The 25,562-nt window shown below is 35.2% G+C and overlaps 1 protein-coding gene across 1 annotated transcript; it reads left to right on the top strand.

Annotated features, from left to right (window-relative positions):
* The first annotated feature begins 720 nt into the window (after positions 1 to 720).
* Positions 721 to 24,825, top strand: LOC145736875 (FK506-binding protein 2-like). Its single transcript, XM_081991316.1, has 4 exons — positions 721 to 1,033; positions 23,826 to 24,009; positions 24,069 to 24,161; positions 24,344 to 24,825. The coding sequence occupies exons 1-4, from the start codon at positions 837 to 839 to the stop codon at positions 24,524 to 24,526; spliced, it is 657 nt and encodes a 218-aa protein (XP_081847442.1). The 5' UTR covers positions 721 to 836; the 3' UTR covers positions 24,527 to 24,825.
* Positions 24,826 to 25,562: the final 737 nt, after the last annotated feature.

Genomic DNA, 25,562 nt, shown 5'->3' on the forward strand with positions numbered 1-25,562 from the left:
CTAAATAACTCAGAAACGGTAAAAGTTACGGAAAATTTGAAAGAGAACTGCTAAACTAATCCCTGGAAATTTCACAGTCCGTCAGTGTCGCTGTTATGGTATACAGGGGGTGCATGAAAAGTGTAGTGATTTATGACTTTTCAAATTAATGTAAGTAAATGCCAATTATACCCAAAAATTTACTGGTAAATTTTCGTGTCTCATTAAATTTTACTTTTCCAATTCTACCTTACCGGTAAGTTTACGCCCATCATTAGATTTAAACCACCAAATGGAAGTTACAAGTGCTGCCATCTCGAAATTTCCACGAACAACACCACTAAACAGTACGGTATAGTTGCTAGTATTACAGAAAACTGTAATTAGGTTTTATTTGTTACTGTTAGTTGCTGTACATTCTGGTTGATAGATGGCGCGAATAGTAATAAATAATTGTTTAATTAGTACAACAATGTTTAAAAAAAAAACTAAATTAATTTGTGTAATCAGTTTTTTTCTGAATTAACATTAGTTTAACAAAATATAGGCAGAAAAGCGTAGGACAGGTGGAACCGCAATGAAACCGCTATCGTAGATCGAAACCGACCAATCAAATGCAGACCTGTGGCTTTCACGTTCGCCCCATCTCACTCTAACGCATCCAACCCACTGTAAAACCAGAAAAAGGACAAATCGTGACGTCACGTAGCGTGGCAAACTCGTGGCAATTCAAAAACTTTTGCCGGATGTTTTAGTTGGAAACGCGCGTCGGAGATAACAACTGGCCCGTAAAGGTATAAAGTATCGATACGTACGTGTTCTGTCGATAGTTTAGTTTCGAGTGAGACAAAAAAAAAATGGTTTGTTGGGTAAGTTTGACCGGTTTGGCCCTGTTGGTCGTGTCGGTGCGTTGCGGTGACGACAAAAAGGCGAACGACTTGAAAATCGACGTTCAATTCAAACCAGAAGTGTGCGATGTCAAATCCAAAAATGGGGACATGCTGACGATGCACTATACTGGTACTCTGGCCGATGGTACCAAATTCGATTCAAGGTAAAATTTCATTTAATGATGGTCTAAACTGAAACTTATTTAAGTAGAAAATTTTACACAATATTCTAGACACTTTAAGCTATTTTGTGTAAAAAAATGAAGTTTCTAACATGAAAACTCAATTTGTGGTTCAAAATTTCCGTTCAAATTTTAAAGTTTGTTTTAGTGCAGCATTTCTTCCAATATTAATTATATTCTAAAAAATTCTAAACTGTCTTGTATTGTGTTCCCTACTAAAGGCACACAGGCAGTGTTGCCAAGTCAAAATATTTATAATAATTATCAGTAAATTCATTAATTTTACATTATTATACAGGGTGTCTTTTAATAGTTGTACAAAATTTTAGTCATTGATTCTTGCTATAAAAACCGTACTTCAAAAATACAGATTTTTTATTTTTTCATTAATAATCGTTTTTTAAGTTTTGATATTAGTGACAGATGTCATGTGGTTTTAAAGGATAATTTAGCTAGGCAGTCACGTGACCATTGTCAAAAATCATACATCTCAGAAACACGTTTTAAATCAAATAATGCAAGAAAACGTTTTTAAATCCTGATTTTTGCAACTTTTGAGCATGGTTTGACAGTTTTGACGTTAGTGACAGTTGTCACGTGATTGTAGAACACTATTTAGTTAAACGATCACGTGACAATTGTCAAAATAACTGTAATAAATCTTAGAAAATCGTCCTGTTTCGAAAACAGGAAAAAAATTTGCAAATTCTAGTAAAAAGTTGACAATCCTGACAATAGTGATAGACATCACGTGGTTTTAGAGGATACTTTTGAGTAAGAAAATGACTCTTTTAAGCGCATTTTTAGAATCCTTATTAAATTTCCTATTCGATAAACTGAAAAAGTATATGAAGCATTTCTTAACCAACATAATAGCAATAACGTAATTAAAAACGGTAAATTATATACGAAAAACAGTAGATATAACGTTTTAACGGTAGACCTGACAACATTGCACAAGGGACCATTTTTATAAAATGAACCCTCATTACTAGAAGCAGTGACTACGTTTACTCAGTAACCTTTTAATTTGTTTTCTAATTTACAATAATGTTTGCACCACTGAGTAAACTTTTCACCTGTGCAAACAACACAGGACCGTGTTTACGCTAATTATCTAAAAATGTCAAAAGAATACTTACTACTCCATATCAAAAAGCAAACATATTTTAAAAAATAAAATTAAATCTTGAAGAATCAAAAGAGAAGAACGAGCTGATTTTGAAGGAAGAGTGAAGGAACGATTTAGCTTAAAAATATTTTCTGTGAACTAAAAAACAACAAAAAGCGAAGCAAGAAGACACAAAAATGATGACACTGACTGATGGATCAGTTTTTTCTATTTGCTTCAATTATAAGAAACGTTTTTTTTTTTTATTAATTTATACACAATTTTTAACATACAGGTGTGGTAAATCCAAAACCGACCATAGGAAAACAGTGTAACTGACAGAGAAACGTAGATAATTGCATGCGTGGGACAAAGACAGTAAACGAAAGAAATACCAAGTAGGCCATATTTTCAGTACGCTGTTGCCAAAATCCACACATGCAATTATCTACGTTTCTCTGTCAGTTACACGGTTTTCCGTATATTAATTAACATACAGCCTGTCCTACCAACTTTGAATAATCCAATAAACAATTTTTGAAAATTTCTTGACAATCTAAAATATATAGGCTGTCCCATTTAAAATTGTCCACAACAACGACTCTAAAATACAACTTAATCGTTAACCTTCGGTTAACTGTGACTGACGTTGTCGGCCCTTAATATCGGACCGGGGTTGTAAAGTGTGTAAAAAGGGGGGACACACTATTAAAAGTTACTACTCGTCCCCGAGGAGGGTAAACAATTTAACTTTTTTGAAAGTTGTGAGTTTTCGGTTCAAGTGTTTTTAGTTTTCTCCGGCTAGATTAATCTAAGGGCGAGTTTTCCTGTCTTCCAGACGGAAATAACCTTCGTTGCCGTTAATTTAATACCAACTTTGTTTAGGGTATCTTATCGCAACTGTATGCAACTTGATAACCCTCGTGTCAACCGTAGTTTTATCTACCAGGACAATGTCACTTCATTGTTTTGTCATGAAAATCGAAAAATTTTGTTCTAATTTAGTAGTTTGGGAATAAACACCATTAAACAACTGGAAACATACAAAAGACATAAAGGGATCTGTATAAATCGTCAATTTGCCTATACGACGTTGGCCGGTACGTTATACTGCCATAGATTTAAAATTTTATACCTTATTTGGGTTATTTGAGCGAAAATTGTGGTTTTATTGGGGCCTCGCCTGTTCGAATTAAAATTTGAAGTCCCCCTCTGCCAATGGGAAATTCGGTCACATTTTTTTCTACCCACTTAGCAACAGTGGCGGATCTAGAAACATGTCAACCAATCAAAAAAAAATTGAAATGTCATTATGGTCTATTTTTACTTATTTACTTTTTAAAGACTTACGGTAAATCCCATTGAGCAAACGGTTTGTTTCAAGCCAATATGAACCATATTGATTTTTCAATTTTTTTACATTTGCTCTTATGATTCCGACTATTATTTGCAATATTTTCCATATTTAATGTTGTATACCTAATCTCAACACTTTTCAAAATTATTAGGATTTTTCAAAAATTACTATTTATAAATTTATGCTAGGGCATAGTAATCTGATTCAAAAATCAGTTTTAACAGTAAATTTCGACATTTTAGTAAAAAACTGATACAGGGTGGTTTAAAGAGAATTCCAAAGGCTACAAATTGGTATATTGAACCACCCTGTAACTGTCAAAATAACAGAGTTATGGGCGGTCACAGTAAAAACCATCAAAATCAAACTATACAACAAACAGCTTAGTTTCAACAGTAAATAACTCAGTTATTCGACATTTTAGAAAAAAAACTGATACAAGGTGATCTGAAGAGAATTTCAAGGGCTACAAATTTGTATATTGAACCACCCTGTAACTGTCAAAATAACAGAGTTATGGACTGTCACAGTGAAAACTATCAAATTCAAACTGTACAGCAAACAACTCAGTTTTAACAGTAAATAGCTCAGTTATTCGACATTTTAGAAAAAAATTGATACAGGGTGGTTTAAAGAGAATTTCAAGGGCTACAAATTGGTATATTGAACCACCCTGTAACCATCAAAATAACAGAGTTATGGACAATACAATAATGGAGTAGTTTACAGGGTGATTGAATTTTTAAAATGGTCGTAGCTTGTTTAATTTTTATTTTTTTAAAAAATTACCAATATTATGAGTCTTGTAGATATTTGCGTCTACTTTATTCCTAAATAATCCATCAGTATACAGGGTGTCCCAAATTTGAGCAACAAACCAAACTTTCCAAATGGGATGACCAATTTTATTCAATTTTTTGGAATCTACGTCAAATTCTAGGCCTACTTGATGTAAAATGTTTATAACGATATTCAATTGTTTTTGCTCTAGCAAAGCAGATTTTCCCAATTTCAGCGATTTGGTGCACTTTTCCAGAAAATCGTCCATAACTCGCTTATTTGAAACACCCTGTATACAACCACCGTATAACAAAAGAAAGCTAATGAACGGGACTATCACGTGACGTCGAGCGGACAAGGTTAAGTTGCTCCGTTTAGCCGCTAGAGGGCGTCAAAGTTGACTCTCGTTTTTTGTAGTTTTTGCTCAATATCTCAGGAACGTTTCAACTTGGAGGTTTGGAAATTTTTATCACTAACGCACCTCGATGGGGTGCAATTTTTACCTTATATACACTTTTTTGATACCATGCACCCTTTGACCTTGAAAAATTAAAAACTAGAATTGTCAAGAATTTTCTAGGGTGTTACCTTCCGATTTTTTTCAGAAAGTTTTGTATTTTTTCAAAATTTACCTCAACTGCCTAAATACCTTCAGGTTAATAGTACAAAAGTGACGTAAAGTGTCATTTGTTAAAATGCTATTTTGCAAGGGTGCCACGCCCTAAAAAGTGTCAAAATTGACATAATTTCAAAATCATCTCCAAAACGGTGCCGGTTTGAGCAAAATGGACGTCAGGTTTGTGTTTACCAAGTTGAAATTAGTTAAAAAAGTCACTTTGATTGAGCAAAATTCAAAATGGTCGCCGTTAGTATAGTAGACGCAAAAACTAAATTTCCGTGCACTTTTCCAGAAAATCGTCCATAACTCACTTATTTGAAACACCCTGTATAAAATCACCGTATAACAAAACAAAACTAATGAATGGGGCTATCACGTGACGTTGAGCGGACACGGCTAAGTTGCTCCGTTTGGCCGCTAGAGGGCGTCAAAATTGACTCTCGTTTTTTGCAGTTTTTATCTCAGGAACGTTTCAAGTTAGAGGTTTGAAATTTTTACCACTACAACATTAAATATGGAAAATATAGCAATTAATTTCCGAATATCAAATAATATGATGGGGTATTTATTTAAAAAAACATAACTTGTGTCATATAGCTTTTTTGATCCACCTGGTATATTAAAAAGTAAATCCTGCAAAACCTTCAGGTCGTGAAACTAATCGAAGTACGGTCCTGGTTTTTTCATTATAGACTAGAATAATTTTCCTTGAATCCGCCACTGGTTAGCACAAATAAAACTGAAAATATTTACTACTGCCCATAACGGTATGTTCGATTAAATGGTTGACACAATAGTTTACAGTGGTAACTGTAAAACTAACGGACTTTATTTTTGCTGTGCAAAGTGCTAAACAGTCTGAAAAATACCAGCAAATTTTAGTACATACAAGTGGATTTTCTAGGTAAAAATGCTAAAAACGATAATAGTCTATGTCTGTCCTGCTTTACTAAATGTCATTAAAGCGAGACGCTAATACTCTAAACTGTCACAACGCCCTAACTGAACATGACGGACGGTTGGACGGTTTTAAAACAAAAAATTAAAAATCCAAAAACATTTCTTGCTTGCTGCTGTTTTGACCAATCACAAACCTACTAAATTATTAAACCCACGATATAGGTTAGGGTAACCGTAAATATTTGGTGCAACTTTTGATGCAACTAAAAATGTTTACGTTCGCGAACCTAAACAAACTTTCCGGGAAATTACGAAACGGTTTGAAGAATTTACATTGGGAATATCGAAAAATACTCTTCAAAGCGAATGCGGAAAGAAAATCCAACTAAATTGGAAATGGAAAAGACAAATAACGCTGAGGGTAAATAAAAGATGAAGATATAATCGAAGTTATCATCCCGGGAGCTTATGACGAAGAGGATGGTTAAATGTGCATAAGAACCCTTTTTCGACTGTCGCAAGATAAATCTTTAATCTACTCTATTTCGGACGTATTGAGTGATTATTATTATATCCTGTGGAAGTTCACTTCTTTATAATCTCCAAGGAAATCCCGACTGATTCAATTTATGACGTTTTATCTTCTCTAGAAACCTTTTTTTATCAAGTTACTTCTTTCATCTTACCTGAGTTAGAGAACATCCCTAAATGTCAAAGGATGACCAGCTCTAGCAGAAAGTTCCGTGACAATTGACATGAATGACGGACGGTTGGACGGTTTCAAACCTAAAACATTAAAATCCAAAAATATTTGCATTGTTATTAGTTTGTGATTGGTCAAAAAAGCTGCTTTTTTTTTGGCTAAAACTCTCAGGTCTGTAAATAATGAAAGTTTTAAGGAAAGTTTGCTACATTTTTTGGGGTTGGAGTTGAAAGACGCGACATCATAAAGTGTGTAAAATATCGCGCTGTGGGAGTTAAACGAACTGGAGAAGTTTTAAAATTTTTATAAGGATCGGGTTTCCCGGTTCGGGATTTGTCCATTTTTGGGGGGCGTACGTGATGAATTAATTGGGCAACATTGTTCGGTTTAAACAAATTTGTCAACGGTTTAATCCCACCCCCCCCCTAACCCTAATTAACCAAAGATAAAAGAGGATTTTCACCTCGCTGGCTATGTATAGCATAATTCAAATTAACTGCACTAATTAAATGTCATTTGGGAAATGGCGGCCTTTCTAACCGCTTTAATTATGGAATTATTACACTTATTTTTCTTGCTTAAACGCGGGTTTTTTCTTCCAGAAATCGGTGGAAAATTCACGTTTATAAATGAATCGTGTCAACTATATCAGCTTGGTTGGTACAGTTCCCTGTAATATCGTAGTTTTCCATTCATACTTGATCGTTTTTCAAATTCTTCCAGCTGCTAACGGACGATATTACTGTTTTATTGCGTTTCCTGCAGCCTGGTTTATAGATGGAAATAACACTCGATAGGTTTTAGTTCAGATGAACGATTTGCGATAAAGTAGCCAATAATGTGCAAAACAATGTAAATATAAAAAGAAAACATTTAAACTTTAGTTAGTATGTTCAAAATAATCAGGAAAATTTATTAACATTTAAATTTTAGCAAAATCGTGTCAGTAAGGTCGAATTTAGCTTGAAACGTCTCACTGTTTTAACGGGATTTACCATTGTAACAGACAATAATGAGAGCCTAAATTGAACCTTACTGTTAAAACTGCAGAAGCTCGGTTCAATCTAAATTTTAAAGGCTACAAATAATGCTGACATTGATTAATTAATGATGGGCGTAATATTACCGTGTCCGGTTATTTCCAGTATCATAAACAACAACTACTATTTTGTCAAGGACAAAATCCATTATCAAACCTACTTGGAGTGAGAAAATTACAGTTTTAACTACATTTTTGAAATCCTCATTAAATTTCCTATTTAATAATCAAAAAAAACCACTACAAAATTAGGTACAGTCAGGGAGAAAAGCGGTGTCAAAGTTTGAACTGTCAGAAATATAGTTTGAAATTACAGTCAAGGACAAAATCGTCTGTAAAACCCATTTGGGGTAAGAAAATGACAGTTTTAACCACATTTTTAGAATCCTCACTAAATTTCCTATTCACTAACCTAAAAAAACACTCCAAAATTAGGTACAGTCAGGGAGAAAAGCGGTGTCAACATTTGAATTGCCAGAAATACAGTTTGAAATTACAGTCAAGGACAAAATGGCCTGTAAAACCCATTTAAAGTGAGAAAATGACAGTTTTAAGCACATTTTTGGAATCCTCATTAAATTTCCTATTCAATAACCTAGAAAACCCCAACAAAATTAGGTACAGTCACATAGAAAAGCGGTGTTAAAATTTGAATTACCGGAAACACAGTTTGAAAGGACAGTCAAGGACAAAATTGCCTGTAAAATCCTCTTAAAGTGAGAAAATGACAGTTTTAACCACATTTTTAGAATCCTCATTAAATTTCCTGTTCAATGACCTAAGAAAACACTCCAAAATTAGGTACAATCAGGAAGAAAAACGGTGTTAAAGTTTGAACTGCCAGAAGAAGAGTTTGAAAAAACAGTCTAGGACAAAATCGCCTGTAAAACTTACTTGAAGTAAGAAAATGACGGTTTTAAGCACATTTTTGGAATCTTCATTAAATTTCCTATTCAATGACCTAAAAAAACACTCCAAAATTAAGTACAGTCAGGGAGAAAAGCGGTGTCAATATTTGTATTGCCACAAATACAGTTTGAAATTACAGTCAAGGACAAAATGGCCTGTAAAACCCATTTAAAATGATAAAATGACAGTTTTAACCAGATTTTTAGAATCCTCATTAAATTTCCTATTCAATAACCTAAAAAACCCCAACAAAATTAGGTACAGTCACATAGAAAAGCGGTGTCAAAGTTTGAACTGCCAGAACAACAGTTTGAAAGGACAGTCAAGGACAAAATCGCCTGCAAAACTCACTTGAGGTAAGAAAATGACTGTTTTAAGCACATTTTTAGAATTCTTATTAAATAACCTATTCAATAACCTAAAAAACCCCAACAAAATTAGGTACAGTCACATAGAAAAGCGGTGTCAAAGTTTGAATTGCCGGAAATACAGTTTAAAAGGACAGTCAGGGACAAAATCGCCTGAAAAACCCACTTGGAGTGAGAAAATGACAGTTTTAAACACATTTTTAAAATCCTCATTAAATTTCCTATTCAATAACCTAAAAAACACTCCAAAATTAAGTACAGTCAGGTAGAAAAACGGTGTCAAATTTTGAAATGCCAGAAATACAGTTTGAAAAGACAGTCAGGGACAAAATCGACTGTAAAACCTTCTTAAAGTGAGAAAATGACAGTTTTAACCACATTTTTAGAATCCTCATTAAATTTCCTATCCAGTAACCTAAAAAAACACTACCAAATTAGGTACAGTCAGGGAGAAAAGCGGTGTCAAAGTTTGAACTGCCAGAAACACAGTTTGAAATTACAGTCAAGGACAAAATGGCCTATTAAACACATTTGAAGTGAAAAAATGGCTGTTTTAACCACATTTTTGGAATCCTCATTAAATGTCCTATCCAATAACCTAAAAAAACACTACCAAATTAGGTACAGTCAGAAAGAAAAGCGCTGCCAAAATTTGAACTGACTGAAACACAGTTTGAAAGGACAGTCAGGGACAGAATCGCCTGTAAAATCCATTTGGGGTAAGAAAATGAGTGTTTTAAGTACATTTTTGAAATCCTCATTAAATTTTCTATTCAATAACCTAAAAAAACAGTACAGAATTTAGTACAGTCAGGGAGAAAAGCGGTGTCAAATTTTGAAATGCCAGAAATACAGTTTGAAAAGACAGTCAGGGACAAAATCGACTGTAAAACCTTCTTAAAGTGAGAAAATGACAGTTTTAACCACATTTTTAGAATCCTCATTAAATTTCCTATTCACTAACCTAAAAAAACACTACAAAATTAGGTACAGTCAGGGAGAAAAGCGGTGTTAAAGTTCGAACCGCCAGAAATACACTATTTTTAATTTACTGGTAATTTACCCATCACTTTGATTTAAAATCACGTCGATAAGACCGAAATTTGCCTGAAACAAACCACTGCACCAAAGAGATTCCCTATTAAAACCAAGATTAATAATAAGCTAAATTGAGTCTTATTAAAACCTTAATTTTCGACATAGAATAACGCTTTCTTCCAGTTTAGGAAGAAACTATTCTGTTGACCATTAAATGTATTATTGGATATCTTTATTCTAGCTGATTGAATTATAAATAAATTATTTCTACTGCTTTGGCAAAACTAACGAGATTAAAAATAAAATTGCTAAAATTAATGGAGTATATTGCAGAATGGGAGCCAGAGGCTAACTTCACAAAATAAATTTACTAAAAATGATCGCTCTGGGAATGGCTTTCTGTCAATACGAAATTAATTTAAATGCAACATCGACCGGAACTTGTATCAACTTAAAAATTGGACAAAATTGTTGTAACAGCTGTGTTACTAACCATTAACTGTCATATTTCACGTAATTAATTAAAATATTCCTGCAACTCTCGTGTAAGTGAAAATTTAACGAACTTGCCGAAACGTTGCGTAATAATTAAAGAAACTGCTAGTGCGAAAGTTGCACGGTCCCCAATTACAGTTTGGTTTTCAAGACTGAATAATTAAACACTCTTTTGCTGGCTGGCTAGTTACTTTTCAGACTTTTTAAAACCTTCAAAAGGTAAAGGTGCATCCTAATTTAATCATTTCGTTCGAGCAAAGTTTTTCAATCAGGATAGTGAGCCAAATAGTGATTTTACGATAATTTGTAAGCTAAGAGGTGTGTAACAAACAAAACTGGATTATTTATGCCCTTTCTAGCATTGTAACGAACCCAATCAATATTCAATTGTACGTTCTACTAATGCACTTGGAGTAAATATAGAGCAGCTTCGTATTGGGGAAATTTTGCATAATTTCTAAGCTAAAATACACATTAATTTACTTTAAGGGTACACTCTAGGACAAATTTGCCCTCAGGGATTCCAACATGTAAATAACCTACAATGTAGATGCAATTCATCTTTTTCAGTCAAATTCTAGACTTATTTTGTGTATTAATCTTATATCTGTATTTGTTTCTGAGATATTTACCATTTTATGTAAAATTTGATATTTTCAGTCTCCAAAACATTTTTAATTTGTTTTCTTTAGTTTTGTAGAAATAAAATTATTAAGGTCGATTTTCGTTTGAACTAAGTGGCCAACATAACGCAAAACCCATTAGGACAGTGGCGGTGTTTCAGGCAAATTTGACCCTTACGAAATTTGTTATTTGCAAAAACAGTTTTTCACGAAATTTCTAATTTTTCAGGGTCAAATTAGTCCTTAACCAATCAAAAAGTGCTCCTGATTGATAGCCGATGAAATAACTTTTCCATTGATGTATAAAAGTTAATTGGTTAGTGGTACCGTTTGGCCGCTAGAAGGCGTAAACGTTGAACAATTTTGTTGGTGTATTACTTTGCTCAATCCTCAAAAACTCTTTTAATTGCACTATTTTTGGTAGCGTTTTATACGTCAATGGATAGCTAATGAAATGAGCTTTCTAAAAATATCCCAACTTACGCTAATAGGTTGGACTGTTTGGGCGCTAGAGGGCGTCAAAGTTGACTAATTTTTTTATGACTTTTTTGTTGCATCCTTTTGTTCAATCTCCAATAACTCGTTTATTAACCCCATTTTTAGTAGAGTTTTATATGTCAATGGATAGCTAATGAAATGAGCTTTCTAAAAATATCCCAACTTACGTTAATAGGTTGGACTGTTTGGGCGCTAGAGGGCGTCAAAGTTTACTCATTTCTTCATGACTTTTTTTGGTGCATCCTCTTGTTTAATCCTCAAAAACTCTCTTAATTGCACTATTTTTGGTAGCATTTTATACGTCAATGGATAGCTAATGAAATGAGCTTTCTAAAAATATCCCCACTTTCGTTACTAGGTTGGACAGTTTGGCCGCTAGAGGGCGTCAAAGTTGACTAATTTTTTTATCTGTTTTTTGTTGCATCCTTTTATTCAATCTCCAATAACTCGTTTATTAACCCCATTTTTAGTAGAGTTTTATATGTCAATGGATAGCTAATGAAATGAGCTTTCTAAAAATATCCCAACTTACGTTAATAGGTTGGACGGTTTGGGCGCTAGAGGGCGTCAAAGTTGACTACCACCAAATATGGTAGCGGGTGTAGTTGATTCCTAATTTGAACCAAATTTTCGTACAATTGCGATATTAAATCTTCAACGACAGGTCTGTACTGGAGCAAATTTTATTTCTTGCAAGTAAATTGGGCAGTAAATTGATATTTCTTTACTAAACGGTCAAGTAGTAAAATTCGTTCCGGAAAACAGGGCAGGACTTTTGATTGCATTTGGCTCCTAAAATGCCCAGTAAAATTTTACGGTTGTTTGGAGGATCAAATTGAATTCCTGACAAACTTGTCCCACATGGTTGCCGCAACTCTGAAATTATATGATTTTTTAATGATTTTGGCATTTATTATTTAGTTCAAAGCATTAACCGAACTGATTTAAACGTATTGACTATTTTATGGTTTGGTTGAATCGTGAAATTCCTGAATTCTGGACTTAACTGACACGACACGGAAAGGATTTCATGGAAAGGTTTTTTTGCTGATTAGACATTCGTTCGAACCGATCCAATGCTGGAAAATCCATAAATTTTTTGTTTATTTCATTAAATTGCAATTTAGTTGAGTTAAGTGTGTCCCGGAGTGACGACATTAACTGTGACGTCATATTGAAATTTACTTATGTCTTACGATTAGTTCTCAGAATATTCTTTGATATTTTGTGGTTTTTGGACCAGATATACAACGAGGTTCGTTTGTGGTAAAATTTCTAGACCTCTAACTAACTTATAGTGTTTTTGAGATATTCAAGAAAACCAACGAGAATATTCAGAAAATAATCATTTTTCAAGTGTTTACTCTAATTTGAGATTTTTGAGCCTACTATATGCTAATAGCGGCCATATTGGATTTTGCTCAATCAAAGTGACCTTTTTTACTAATTTCAAACTGAATTATGGCAATCTTGACAATTTTTAGGGCGTGGCACATTTAAAAAATCATATTTTGACAAATGACACCCCACGTCACATTTCTACCATTTTTCTCTGTAAAATTGTCAGAAATCCGGTTTTTTTATTTTTCAAGGTCGTACAGAAAAATGTCAAATTTAGTAAAAATTGCCTACCATTGGGGTGTACTCGTGGTAAGACTTTCGCACCCCTAACTCAAACCGTTATTAATGGAAATACCCTAAAAAATAAATTTGGCGCCCTCTAGCGGGAAAACGGTACAACTTGGCCTGGTCCGGTCAACGTCACGTGATAGCCCCATTCATTAGCTGCCTTTTGTTATACGGTGGTTTTATACAAAGTGTTTCAAATAACCGAGTTATGAACGATTTTCTGGAAAAGTGCGCGGGAACACAAAAATTTTATGAAAAAAATCACCCTTGAAAATTCTTGACAATTCTAGTTTTTAATTTTTCAAGGTCAAACGGTGCATGGTACCAAAAAAGTGTATAGAAGGTAAAAGTTGAACCCCGTCGAGGTGCGTTAGCGGTAAAAAATTTCAAATCTCTAACTTGAAACGTGTCTGAGATATTGAGCAAAAACTGCAAAAAATGAGAGTCAAATTTGTCGCCCTCTAGTGGCTAAACGCAGCAACTTAGCCGTGTCCTTTCAACGTCACGTGATAGCCCCATTCATTAGCTTTCTTTTGTCATATGGTGTGTCTACATAGAATATTTCAAATAAGCGGGTTATGGAGACTTTCAAATTCCAGCAGGAAAAAATTCGAGAAAACGTATTAACAAACGTCACAGGCGTTCAGAAATATCGCTGGTGCGCACCTCGTTCGCATTTGACAGTTTGTCACGTGACATTGGTTCGTTTTTTCAATATGTCGATCAGATGATCGAAAAAGGAACGTCAACTATTACGTCACTGTCACAAACCCTGGAACTTTAGGTTTTTTTTAATCCAGATATTCGATCTTGAGTCTTTTCAATTATTACTCAGTGCCTCACATCTAAGACAAACTTTTCCCGTGTAGACTGCTCCTGCAGGATTTCCATATTAAATATGCACATTCAAAAATTCCCGACTATTTTTACCGGGAAGCAACGGAAAAGAGAGACACTTAAACAAATTCATACATCATCTACTCTTAGAGTATTCTTTGGGCTCAAACGAGAAACGACATTCGACGACAGTCCGGATACTTTTAGATAAATTTGTCTCGTTTGACGTTGCACGCATTTGTTACACGGAAAATACCTTTGAATCTACCTTTGGGGGCAAATTTCCTAAATAGTGTGGCCACCACCATATACAAGCAAATACTCGTGTATGTTTGTTTATTGATCCGGGCTTCGTCTTAACTGGATAAGACTTGGCAATTGCTAAAACTTGTCTAGGAAAGCTGGAATGCGGATAAAAGCCACTGCATACTAAAGGGGGAGTGAAGTAAGGGCTAATTTTCAATTAGATTAAATTAAAAGGTTTCCACCACTTATGGATGAGGGCGCTGCTGCTGATTTTTTTGTTGCACAAGGGTGTTTATTAGATTCCACCTAAACTGGTACATTTCAGTTAATTAAGTTTATACATGTGTTTATTGTTAGTCTTAATTTTGTCTGTGTTGTCCTTTTATTACTAAAAATGTATCATTTTTACTATCCCAGTGTCAATTGTGTGGCTTTTACCAAGTTTTCCAATCTAATTTCCACTTATTAAACTATTTTCTAAATTGGCAACACTGTACTTAGACAGACAGGTGACAGAAACTGTGAGAAGGGGACGTTTATAGTTTGAACGGAAATTTGAAAATTTTAGCGCCGTTTTAAGTAAATTTCGAACGCAGTCGTGGTATGAAGCGTACTCGGACCAATCAGCGCGGCGTTATTTGACAGACGTCCGTGTGACTGCGTTCCAATATTTCTTTTTTCACTCTCATTATTAGCGTAGATGGCGGGGCATTTGATGTAATATAATGTCACCAAGGGTGAAAATCGCGTTTCGTTAATGCCGATTTAAACGCAAAATCCCATCGTTTGTCTGATTTGTTTTCTGCAAATTTCAACCTTTTCTCTCAAAAATTCATGAAAGTGGTGGTTTATACGATTTTTTTTACTTGAGACAATGTTTTTGCGAGTTATCATTTCATTTAATGCACGTGACAAATATCGCACTTAAACCCGGTCGTATTTTACGTCTTCCCAGCGTAAAGAAAACCATTCGCCGGATTACTTAAAACGTTTCCCGCTTATTTTTCTGGCTGGGGGGGATTCACGGCAAACTGGAGTATTGCGCTGGTTACAACCCCGGAGGGTCGTGAATGCAGTTAACCCAGCCCTATTAAAAACAATTGAGCGCTTTTCACCCATAAAAAAATGACATTTCGACAAATGACACTTATCGTCGCATTTCTAGTGTTAATTTAAACTAATTAAGGCAGTTAAAGACGATTTTCAAAATTTTCGTGCACCAGAAAATCGTAAATAACTCGCTTATTTGAACTATTCTGTATGTACGAGCCAGATAACAAAAGAAAGCTAATGAATGGTGCTCTCACGTGACGTTGAGCAAACGCGGCTAAGTTTCCCTATTCGGCCGCTAGAGGGCGTCAAAGTTAACCTTGTTTTTTTGTAGTTTTTAGAGGTCTGACATTTTTACCACAAACGTACCTTGAGGGAATTTTTCTTCAGGTTAATGATGAATTTTCATTTTATAAAAAAAAAAACAAAAAATATGAATCTTGTAGATATTTGCATATACCTACTTTATTCCTAGATTATGCACCGGTATACAAGGTGTCCCAAATTTAAGCAACAAATCAAACTTATAATTTTTTATTCGATTTTTGGAATCTACGTCAAATTCTAGGCCTACTTGATGTAAAATGTTTGTATCGATATTCAATTGTTTTTGATTTAGCAGCCTACTGTGACCATCCTCATCGAAAGCAAAAATTCTTAATTTGAGCGAAATTTTGGTGCACTTTTCCAGAAAATCGTCCATAACTCGCTTATTTGAAACACCCTGTATAAAACCACCGTATAACAAAAGGAAGCTAATGAACGGGGCTATCATGTGACGTTGAGCGAGCACGGCTAAGTTGCCCCGTTTAGCCGCTAGATCAGGTCAAAGTTGACTCTCGTTTTTTGCAGTTTTTACTCAATATCTCAGAAACGTTTTAGGTTAGAGGTCTGCAATTTTTATCACAAATGCACCTCGATGGGATGCAACTTTTACCCTCTATACACTTTTTTGGTACCATGCACCGTTTGACCTTGAAAAATTAAAAACCAAATTTGTCAAGAATTTTCAAGGGTGTGATACCTTCTAATTTTTTTCAGAAATTTTTTTATATAATTTTTATTTTTTCAAAGTTAACCTCAACTGCTTAAATACCTTCAGGTTAATAGTACAAAAATGACGTAAAGTGTCATTTGTCAAAATGTAATTTTTTAAGGGTGCCACGCACTGAAAACCGTCAAAATTGACACAATTTCTAGGTTATCCCTAAAACCGTGACAGTTGGGGTAAAATGGATGTCAGAGTGATACAGGGTCTCTCAGATTAGCGGCTGTCCCAAAAAAGTGAAAAACAATTTTTAATTTCCGGGAAATATCTCAAACAGTGTGTAAAAGGCAAAATTGTCAAAAAGCTTGACTTTGACGCCCTCTAGCGGTCAAATTATCACACAATGACCTTTTTTGAATGCACCGTTGAAAAGCCCTTGGTCTGGACTATATTTTACTTTCAGTGACCTTTTATCGAAACTGTTCAAATAACTAAATTATTTTACGTTAAAGCTAAAGTGGTTAAATCACTTTGAATGTTTGTGAAGCTTGACTTTCACGCCCTCTAGCGGCCAAACTGTGCAACCGATTAACTTGAATGAGCATATTTTTGGAAAGTTTACGACCTGAGCCATCTTTTCACTTCAATCACTTTTGGCCATCAACTGTCAAATAAGCAAGTTATGGAAAATTTTTAAGGAGCATACAAAAATTTCACACTGTTAACTCAAACCGTTTTCGAGATATTTAAAATACGGTCCAAAAAAAAGGTTAGCAAGTTTGACGTCCTCTAGCGGTCAACACTACCACTTGGTAGTGCCCCCTTAACGTCACGTGATAGCTCCATTCTCTAGCTACCTACGATCATCTGATGCGTCTAGACGGAATGTTTCAAATAATCAAGTTAGTTGCGGTTTTCTTGGCCTACTATACTGACCGCCGCCATATTGGATTTAGACATGTCGAGGCGGCCATTTTGTCACTGTGAAACTAAGGGCAAGCGTCAAGTTACAATGTTGCCGCTTGCATTAAAATTGTATCTTTTTAGTAAAGAAAAATAATTGAACAAAGGAAACAACAATAAGGTCCAAATTAGCTTGAAACTAACTAGTAATGTAATGGAGATGATTTGCAAAAATAGACCTTAACGCAAATGGTTTTCCTAACTGACTAAAGTCTATTGAAGATAAGGTTACAGTGACGTCAAAAGTATGATTAACACCATACAATTCTTTGCTTTGATTAAAATTTGAAATTGAACAGACTTTAGCTGCCATCTGGTGGTGGTTTGAATCGATATCTTCGTGAATCAAATACTAAAACTGCTTGCAATAACTCGTAATCCGAAAGTAGACCAATTATTGTGTATTCACGTCACAAATAATGGTGAAAGAAAGTGAATATTTAAAACTTTCTATAGTGAATCGGTCTACATTTTGGGACACCGTGTAGAAATTAATCCCACGTAAATACCTGAAACTCTTATGTCTTATAAAACCTTCACTCAGATAGGATTGATATTAAAAGTTAATGAAAGAAATGCGGGATTTACTCATTTCTAAAATTGAGAAGCTTAATAAAGACAAATGATGTCACTTATTAAAGATGGTGGTTTGGTTAGAAGGGTCACTTCTGACAGTGTTGTCAAATTAACTGTTGTAGATCTATTAGGAATTTAAGGGGATTTCGTCAAATACAGATAAATTAAAGTTATTTCAGGATTTGTTCGGTTCGTTCGACCAAACTGTCAAACATATTAATTCCGGGGTAGTAAAGGGGGAGGGGATTTCTGGAAAGCCAATTTCCGTACAAAAACGTTCTTGCGTAACGTGTCAGCTGTCAAAATTCGTTCACCAGTGACCTAAAAATACTACAAGGATTCTACTACTTCAGGATTCCCTCTTGACGTTGTGTTTATAGTTTGATGGAGGTAAATTTGACATTTGTGACGTTAAAGACTACTTTTCTTAAGTCTGTCACTGTCAAAACTCGTTCTCCACTGACTTCAAAGTATAAAATGTCAAAAAAGTTGAGTTTCAGTTCAAACTATAAACTGTAGTGAAGTGAACAAACTCCTTAAAATCCCATATAAAACAAAATGTAAAAATGTCAAATAAAGATGCAAATTTGAACCATTTACCCCTCACCCAGGAGTTCGTAGTTTAATTGAGTTAAACTAATTAGAAACGACATGTTGCTGAAAGCTGCCTACTTAAAATTCATAACAACTTAATACATACAAATTGAGGAGGCAGACGTTTATGAGGTGTTACTTTGATACGCCATTGAAGTGCATTTTTTAGGGTTGTTTGAGGCGTGTGGGAGTTTTACCCCCTTAGGAAATATTGCGTGACTGCGCCACTGTGCTTAACGTTAGGTAACATTTTCCTATTTACCGCTTTTCCTCTTGCTTTGAAATAAGCCAGGCTGCTTTAATTTTCAAAGTGCAGTTGCGCATGCAAAATCATCTTTTTGATCTTTTGGTTTTTCCCACTGGATACGTCAAGACGAGTTTCCATTGTTTTCGACGGTACAGGTTATGCAATAATAATTAAAATCTATACTATTGCACAGTCCGTTTGGCAAATGACAGACGTATTTGAGCATTCATGGAATTTGTTATTGTCCGGCCGAATGCGTTTATTTGTTTTCGTTTTAGTTATGAAATCGTTTGCCTGGCTTATAAATCACGTGGCTAATTGACTGGGGCCAAACTCGTTTTCGAGCTCCATGGAACGAACAGAACGTTTTTGACGTCACAATTATTGTTTTTAGGTATTTTTCCGTCATCGTGACTACTGCTCGGTACTAACGGTAACGGTATTTCGGTAACCGAAAATGTCTAAACAATTCAGTGAAGAGCAAGCAGTGGCTGATTTTGCGGAGGATAGATGTTTCAGGTGACATACAGAGAATTGGTTGCCGCTTACCTTACTTTGCAGGTTTACCATCAAGAAAATAACACACACACAGTCCAGAATCACTATCAACACTTTGCACAATTCAAATAAAGTAATTTTACGAGTAAATTTTTCCTTGTTTTGCTTTAGCTTAACCTCACTCTCGTGAGTCTTGTCAAATCGGTAAACAACTGAAGCACTGTCAATGTCAATTGTCAATCAATATGCCATGTTGCCGAATGCTCGCGTAAAAAAGGTAGTTGATAGACAAAACAATTTTTTTGCACTGACACAATGCTGGAGGCGATTGCCTGGTCTATCAGTAGCAAAAAACAAAAATGGTTTGAAAAAAGTCGCGGTTGCCAGCTTGTACGTTCCAGATTCCCGGTGACTTAAAAAGTTTTGTTAAGCCAGACATATTGCAAAATTCGGGTATAGAGCATTTTTAAAAAATTATTTTTGTTTTTTTTTGCTTTCTGTGATAGTATTGCTCCGTGTCAGTGCAAGAATATTGTTTATTTGTCTATAAATACCTTTTTTACGATTCGGCAACATGGCATCAGTGTGTTTGTAATGTTAGCAAAGGACAGAAACATATTGACTGACAATTGACATTGACAGTGCTTCAGTTGTTTACCGATTTGACAATCCTCAGAAGAGTGAGGTTAAATTTGCAAAAACAAGAGCGGATAAATTAAATCAGTGTCATTAGTTATTCGTAAAATTACTTTATTTGAATTGTGCAAAGTGTTGGTAGTGATTCTTGACTGTGTTTTGTGTGTTATTTTATTGATGGTAAACCTGCAAGGTAAGCAGCATCTTTCTGTATGTCACATGAAACTTAAAATCAGCCACTGTTCACACTGCAAGGGGGATAGACTTTACACAACCATTGATGTGCAACTGAAATATGTTAAAGAATGCCAGTGAAATTGACTGAAAACAGCATTACAAAGGTCGTTCAAGTAAACAGAAGAATACACTTAACTAAATTAGCGTAAAAAGTTGTAAACTAATTGTAAAGAAGCACACCCTTATAAAATTTTATGATTTCGGTGGTAAATAGTAAATGGGGGCTGAAATATAACCGTCTACGGTCCGAGCTTCCAAACCATTCATATTTAATCCAACTCCTAAAAGAAAAGTTTTAAGACCCAATTACGTAAAACCCTCGATCAATTTTTAAGCCCACACAACTCAATAACTGTCCAAATTTTCAAGGGTTTTCGCGAAAAATGTTATGCAACCATTTGTGTGTTTTAGTGAAAGTCCGGACGGTTGTTTGTTATTAATGCCTAGTTAGGCTGAAGATTGAAAAGCTAAAAAACCCGGTTTAACCCCATTTAATTTTAAGGGGGTAAATATTCAACTAAGCAATTACCTTAATGGTCCCAAGGACCTAGAAAAGACACTCTTAAAGGCTGATTTCTGTAGTTTTCCTTCACTTTTGAATCCTTGTCACTAAAGTCTCATAGGCATAACCTAAAAATTGTAACTCATTTCCTACATAACTGACAGATGACAACAACAATGAACACTATAAACTAGATGTGCCATGAATTTGTTTAATGGCGGTCTAAGTTGTGATTTGACTGTATTGATTTTTGACCATTTCAAAAATTCGTAAATAATTCGGTTATTTGAAACATTTAGTATAGAGACGTTAAAGGATCGAAAATAGCTAATAAACGGGGCTATCACGTGACGTTGAGCGGAATAGGCTAAGTGACACGGTTTGGCCGCCAGAGGGTGTCAAACTTCGATTAAAATAATTTCGCAATTTTTGATAAACATCTCTTAAAACTATTTCACATTGTTAAAGTCTTCTTAAATAACGAAAAAATTGCAAGTAAAACAATAAAAAAGGTGTTACTTTCATTCAGGGCTTAACATCCCGTAAAATCGAATTTGACGGTATTAACAACTTAATTTATATCGTAATGAAACGCAACAACCGTGAACTCTGTGCAATTATTAATAATATTATTTCCGACCGCAAACACAAATCGAAATAGATATAAATTCGCAAAATACGCGTCCCAACATATGGGCCCCTTTAATTCTGATTATCCGTGACGAATTACACGGCGGATTTGAATAATTTAAATATGGCGCACTAATCAACCGGATAAAATAACTTTCAGGTGTGAAAAGAGTCTTTATGGTCCATTTTTGCCTGTAACAAGTTTAAATTCTTACGGCAAATCATATTATTTAAGCAAACTTATTTGAAACGAACGAACCATAATGATATTTTGTTAGACATCCTGTTTTAATTATTTCACCTAATTTAAAGTCTTTTGATATAAATATGCTCTTTGATGTGCATTGGAACCCTCCTGGAGCAAAAAAAATGGCAAAATTTGCACTTTTTATAAAAATAGCATATTTTTTGACGCGTTGCTTTGACCCTAAAACCGTTATTTGACAAGTTACGTCAAAATGTCATAGAAAACAAAAGATAGTGCAGATTTTAAGCTTTCCAAAAGTATCCCCACATGAGTTGATTCATAACACCGTTTGGCCGCTAGAGGGCGTCAAAGTTGCTTCACCATAAAATCGCACATTTTTAGACACCCGCTGCTTTCAGCCTAATTTACTCCCTTACTTGACAAGATACGTCAAAATATCATAGAAAACAAAAGATAGTGCAGATTACAAGCTTTCCAAAAATATCCCCACATGAGTTGATTGGTCATACCGTTTGGCCGCTAGAGGGCGTCAAAATTGCTTCATCAAAAAAACGCACATTTTTAGACACCCGCTGCTTTCACCCTAATTTACTCCCTTACTTGACAAGTTACGTCAAAATATCATAGAAAACAAAAGATAGTGCAGATTACAAGCTTTCCAAAAATATCCCCACATGAGTTGATTGGTCATACCGTTTGGCCGCTAGAGGGCGTCAAAATTGCTTCATCAAAAAAACGCACATTTTTAGACACCCGCTGATTTTACCCTAATTTACTCCCTTACTTGACAAGATACGTCAAAATGTCATAGAAAACAAAAGATAGTGCAGATTTTAAGCTTTCCAAAAATATCCCCACATGAGTTGATTGGTCATACCGTTTGGCCGCTAGAGGGCGTCAAAATTGCTTCATCAAAAAAACGCACATTTTTAGACACCCGCTGATTTTACCCTAATTTACTCCCTTACTTGACAAGATACGTCAAAATGTCATAGAAAACAAAAGATAGTGCAGATTTTAAGCTTTCCAAAAGTATCCCCACATGAGTTGATTGGTGATACCGTTTGACCGCTAGAGGGCGTCAAAGTTGCTTCACCATAAAATCGCACATTTTTAGACACCCGCTGCTTTCACCCTAATTTACTCCCTTACTTGACAAGATGCGTCAAAATGTCATAGAAAGCAAAAGATAGTGCAGATTTTAAGCTTTCGAAAAATGTCCCCACATGAGCTGATTGGTCATACCGTTTGGCCGCTAGAGGGCGTCAAAGTTCCTTCACCATAAAATCAGATATTTTGTGACACCCGCTGCTTTCACCCTAATTTTCTCCCTTACTTGACAAGATGCGTCAAAATGTCATAAAATACAAAAGATAGTGCAGATTACAAGCTTTCCAAAAATATCCCCAAATGAGTTGATTGATCACACCGGTTGACCGCTAGAGGGCGTCAAAGTTCCTTCACCATAAAATCAGATATTTTGTGACACCCGCTGCTTTCACCCTAATTTACTCCCTTACTTGACAAGATACGTCAAAATATCATAGAAAACAAAAGATAAAGCAGGTTTGAAGCTTTCCAAAATACTACAAAATGAGAAAAATGAAAAACTTAGTTATTCAGTAAGTAAGAAAAAGATGCAAAAGCTGTTGACAAATAATTAGTCAACTTTGACGCCCTCTGGCGACCATCCTGTATTGCTACAAGGGTTTTACAAGACAATCCGGCCTTTAAATATTTAACTAGCCTACCAAACATAATATTTTATTCGAAAGGATACGCTTACCCGAGTAAAACGCGATACGGTACAGGTTATGCATAATAATCTCTGGACGTTTTCCCGGCCGGAAAACTTCCGGGAAACTCTTAGAAAGTTTCCACGTCGGCCAACTAACAAAATAATTCCGCATAGTGCCGTGTACGTGCAAATGCGGCATGCAGTGCCGTTTCTCCAAATACTTTTTGATATGCATGGCCTTTTTAATATTTCACTCGCCTTAGTTTCACGTTTTTATTTTTTTGCAACAGGAATGGATCAGGCCCAAAAAAATTCCACTTAAAACCTCCAAAGTCAATTTGTCGTTACGATCCATTTTTAGCATTTTGTTTGATGCCAATTTGAACCCTAAGGACAGCTGTATGGCTAATTTGTAGTTCTAAGGTTGATAGAGTACGTCCCTGTGTCGATTTTACGCCCTTAACTTCCGTTAAAACGTGAACATTCCGACTTATTCAACTTATATTCCCTGTGTAGTCGTTACGCACTGGCGACACACTTAAATATTAAGAAGTTTTTCGGTACTTGCTCCCACAAGACGGGGTCGTAAGAAAATTTCGTAAAAGTTTTTACGGAACGGGCATCCGAGAATAATTTAAATGATCTATTCCGTAAGCAGCTAGTGACCGTATCCTACTGGGACTGCGCCACATTTTTGGGTCAATTGAACAAAAGTTTTTCTTGCTTTAGTTCTAATTTCAGTTTTTTGATTTCAGTTTAGACCGGGAGCAACCGTTTACCTTCCAACTGGGCGTTGGGCAAGTGATTAAAGGATGGGACCAGGGTTTGCTTGATATGTGCGTTGGTGAGAAAAGAAAATTGTCTATACCACCTTCATTGGGTTACGGAGACCGCGGAGCTGGAAATGTTATTCCTGGAGGGGCCACTCTCACTTTTGAGGTTAGTTACTATCTCGTTTACCACTTTGCTGTTATCTTTAAGTGGATTGTTTGTTTCAGGTTGAACTGATCAACATCGGAGACACTCCACCGACCACTAACGTTTTCAAGGAAATCGACGGAAACAAGGACAATCAATTGAGTCGCGAGGAAGTAAGTTTAGAAACAATTTAACTGGAGGATGGTATATAACTCTCGGTTCAGAATTAAAAGTGAAACGAACAACACGCGTTATTATTATGGACATCTTCAATTTCTCTTTTCGAGTGAAAGTAACGACCTACATCCTCTAGTTAACAATTTCTTCAACTTTGACCGGCTAATCATCTTGACAGGTGAGCGAGTACCTGAAAAAACAAATGGTAGCCGCCGACGGTGGTAATCCTAGTGAAGAAGTGAAGAACATGCTGGCTGAACACGATAAACTAGTCGAGGAAATCTTCCAGCACGAAGACAAAGACAAAAATGGATACATTTCCCACGACGAATTTTCAGGCCCGAAACATGACGAGCTTTAGGCAGTAAAATCGACTGAATTTTAGTCTTTTTTTTTGTGAAATAATCATTCCAGTTTAGTGTGTATTTATTATTGCTTTTTGATACACTTAATCTAGGTTTAAGGTTCAAATGTGTCAATTGTTACTCGATATAAGCCTTGAAAATGTGTTCCTTCTTGGTTTTTTTGTATGTATTTGAGAAATGTTTATTCCAGTTTTAGTTTGTACTTTTTGATTGTTAATTGAAGCATTCCGCAGTTATTTTTGGTAAATATGTCTATACGTTGTTATATTAAGAGTTAATAAAAGTTTTGTATGAATTGATTGGGTTTCATTATGTATCACCACAGACAAACTAATATATTTTATTAGTTTGTCTGTGGTATCACATAAATTGTAACTTTCTTGACAATTGGCAAGTGCGCCCAGTATTATTTTTACAATGTGGTTGGGGTGATAAATGAACTCATGTGGGGATATTTTTGGAAAACTTCAAATCTGCTCTATTTTTTGTTTTCTATGTCATTTTGACGTAACTTGTCAAATAAGGGTCAGAAAAGATGTGATTTTATGGTGAAGAAGTTTTGACGCCCTCTAGCGGCCAAACGGTGTAATCAATCAAATCATGTGTAGTCATTTTTGGAAAGCTTGAAATCTGCTCTATCTTTTGTTTTCTATGACATTTTGACGTAACTTATCAATTAAGCGAGTAATTTAGGGTCAAAACAGCGGATGTCACAAAATATCTGATTTTATGGTGAAGGAAGTTTGACGCCCTCTAGCGGCCAAACGGTGTGATCAATCAACTCATGTGAGGATATTTTTAGAAAGCTTGTAATCTGCTCTATCTTTTGTTTTCTATGACATTTTGATGTATCTTGTCAATTAAGGAAGTAATTTAGGGTAAAAGCAGCGGGTGTCTAAAAATGTGCGATTTTATGGTGAAGCAACTTTGTCGCCCTCTAGCGGCCAAACGGTGTGATCAATCAACATGTGGGAATACTTTTGGAAAGCTTGTAATCTGCACTATCTTTTGTTTTCTATGACATTTTGACGT

Source organism: Ips typographus, linkage group LG13, assembly GCF_016097725.1.
Source record: "Ips typographus isolate SLU linkage group LG13, UJ_Ityp_2.0, whole genome shotgun sequence".
Lineage (NCBI taxonomy): Eukaryota > Metazoa > Arthropoda > Insecta > Coleoptera > Curculionidae > Ips > Ips typographus.

Bases quoted from the DNA above. Each gene is read 5' to 3' on its own strand.
- LOC145736875 (XM_081991316.1), top strand. From the start codon at position 837: ATGGTTTGTTGGGTAAGTTTGACCGGTTTGGCCCTGTTGGTCGTGTCG. The intron at 1,034-23,825 runs GTAAAATTTCAT...TTTTGATTTCAG, and splicing joins GGTACCAAATTCGATTCAAG to TTTAGACCGGGAGCAACCGT. The intron at 24,162-24,343 runs GTAAGTTTAGAA...TCATCTTGACAG, and splicing joins ATCAATTGAGTCGCGAGGAA to GTGAGCGAGTACCTGAAAAA.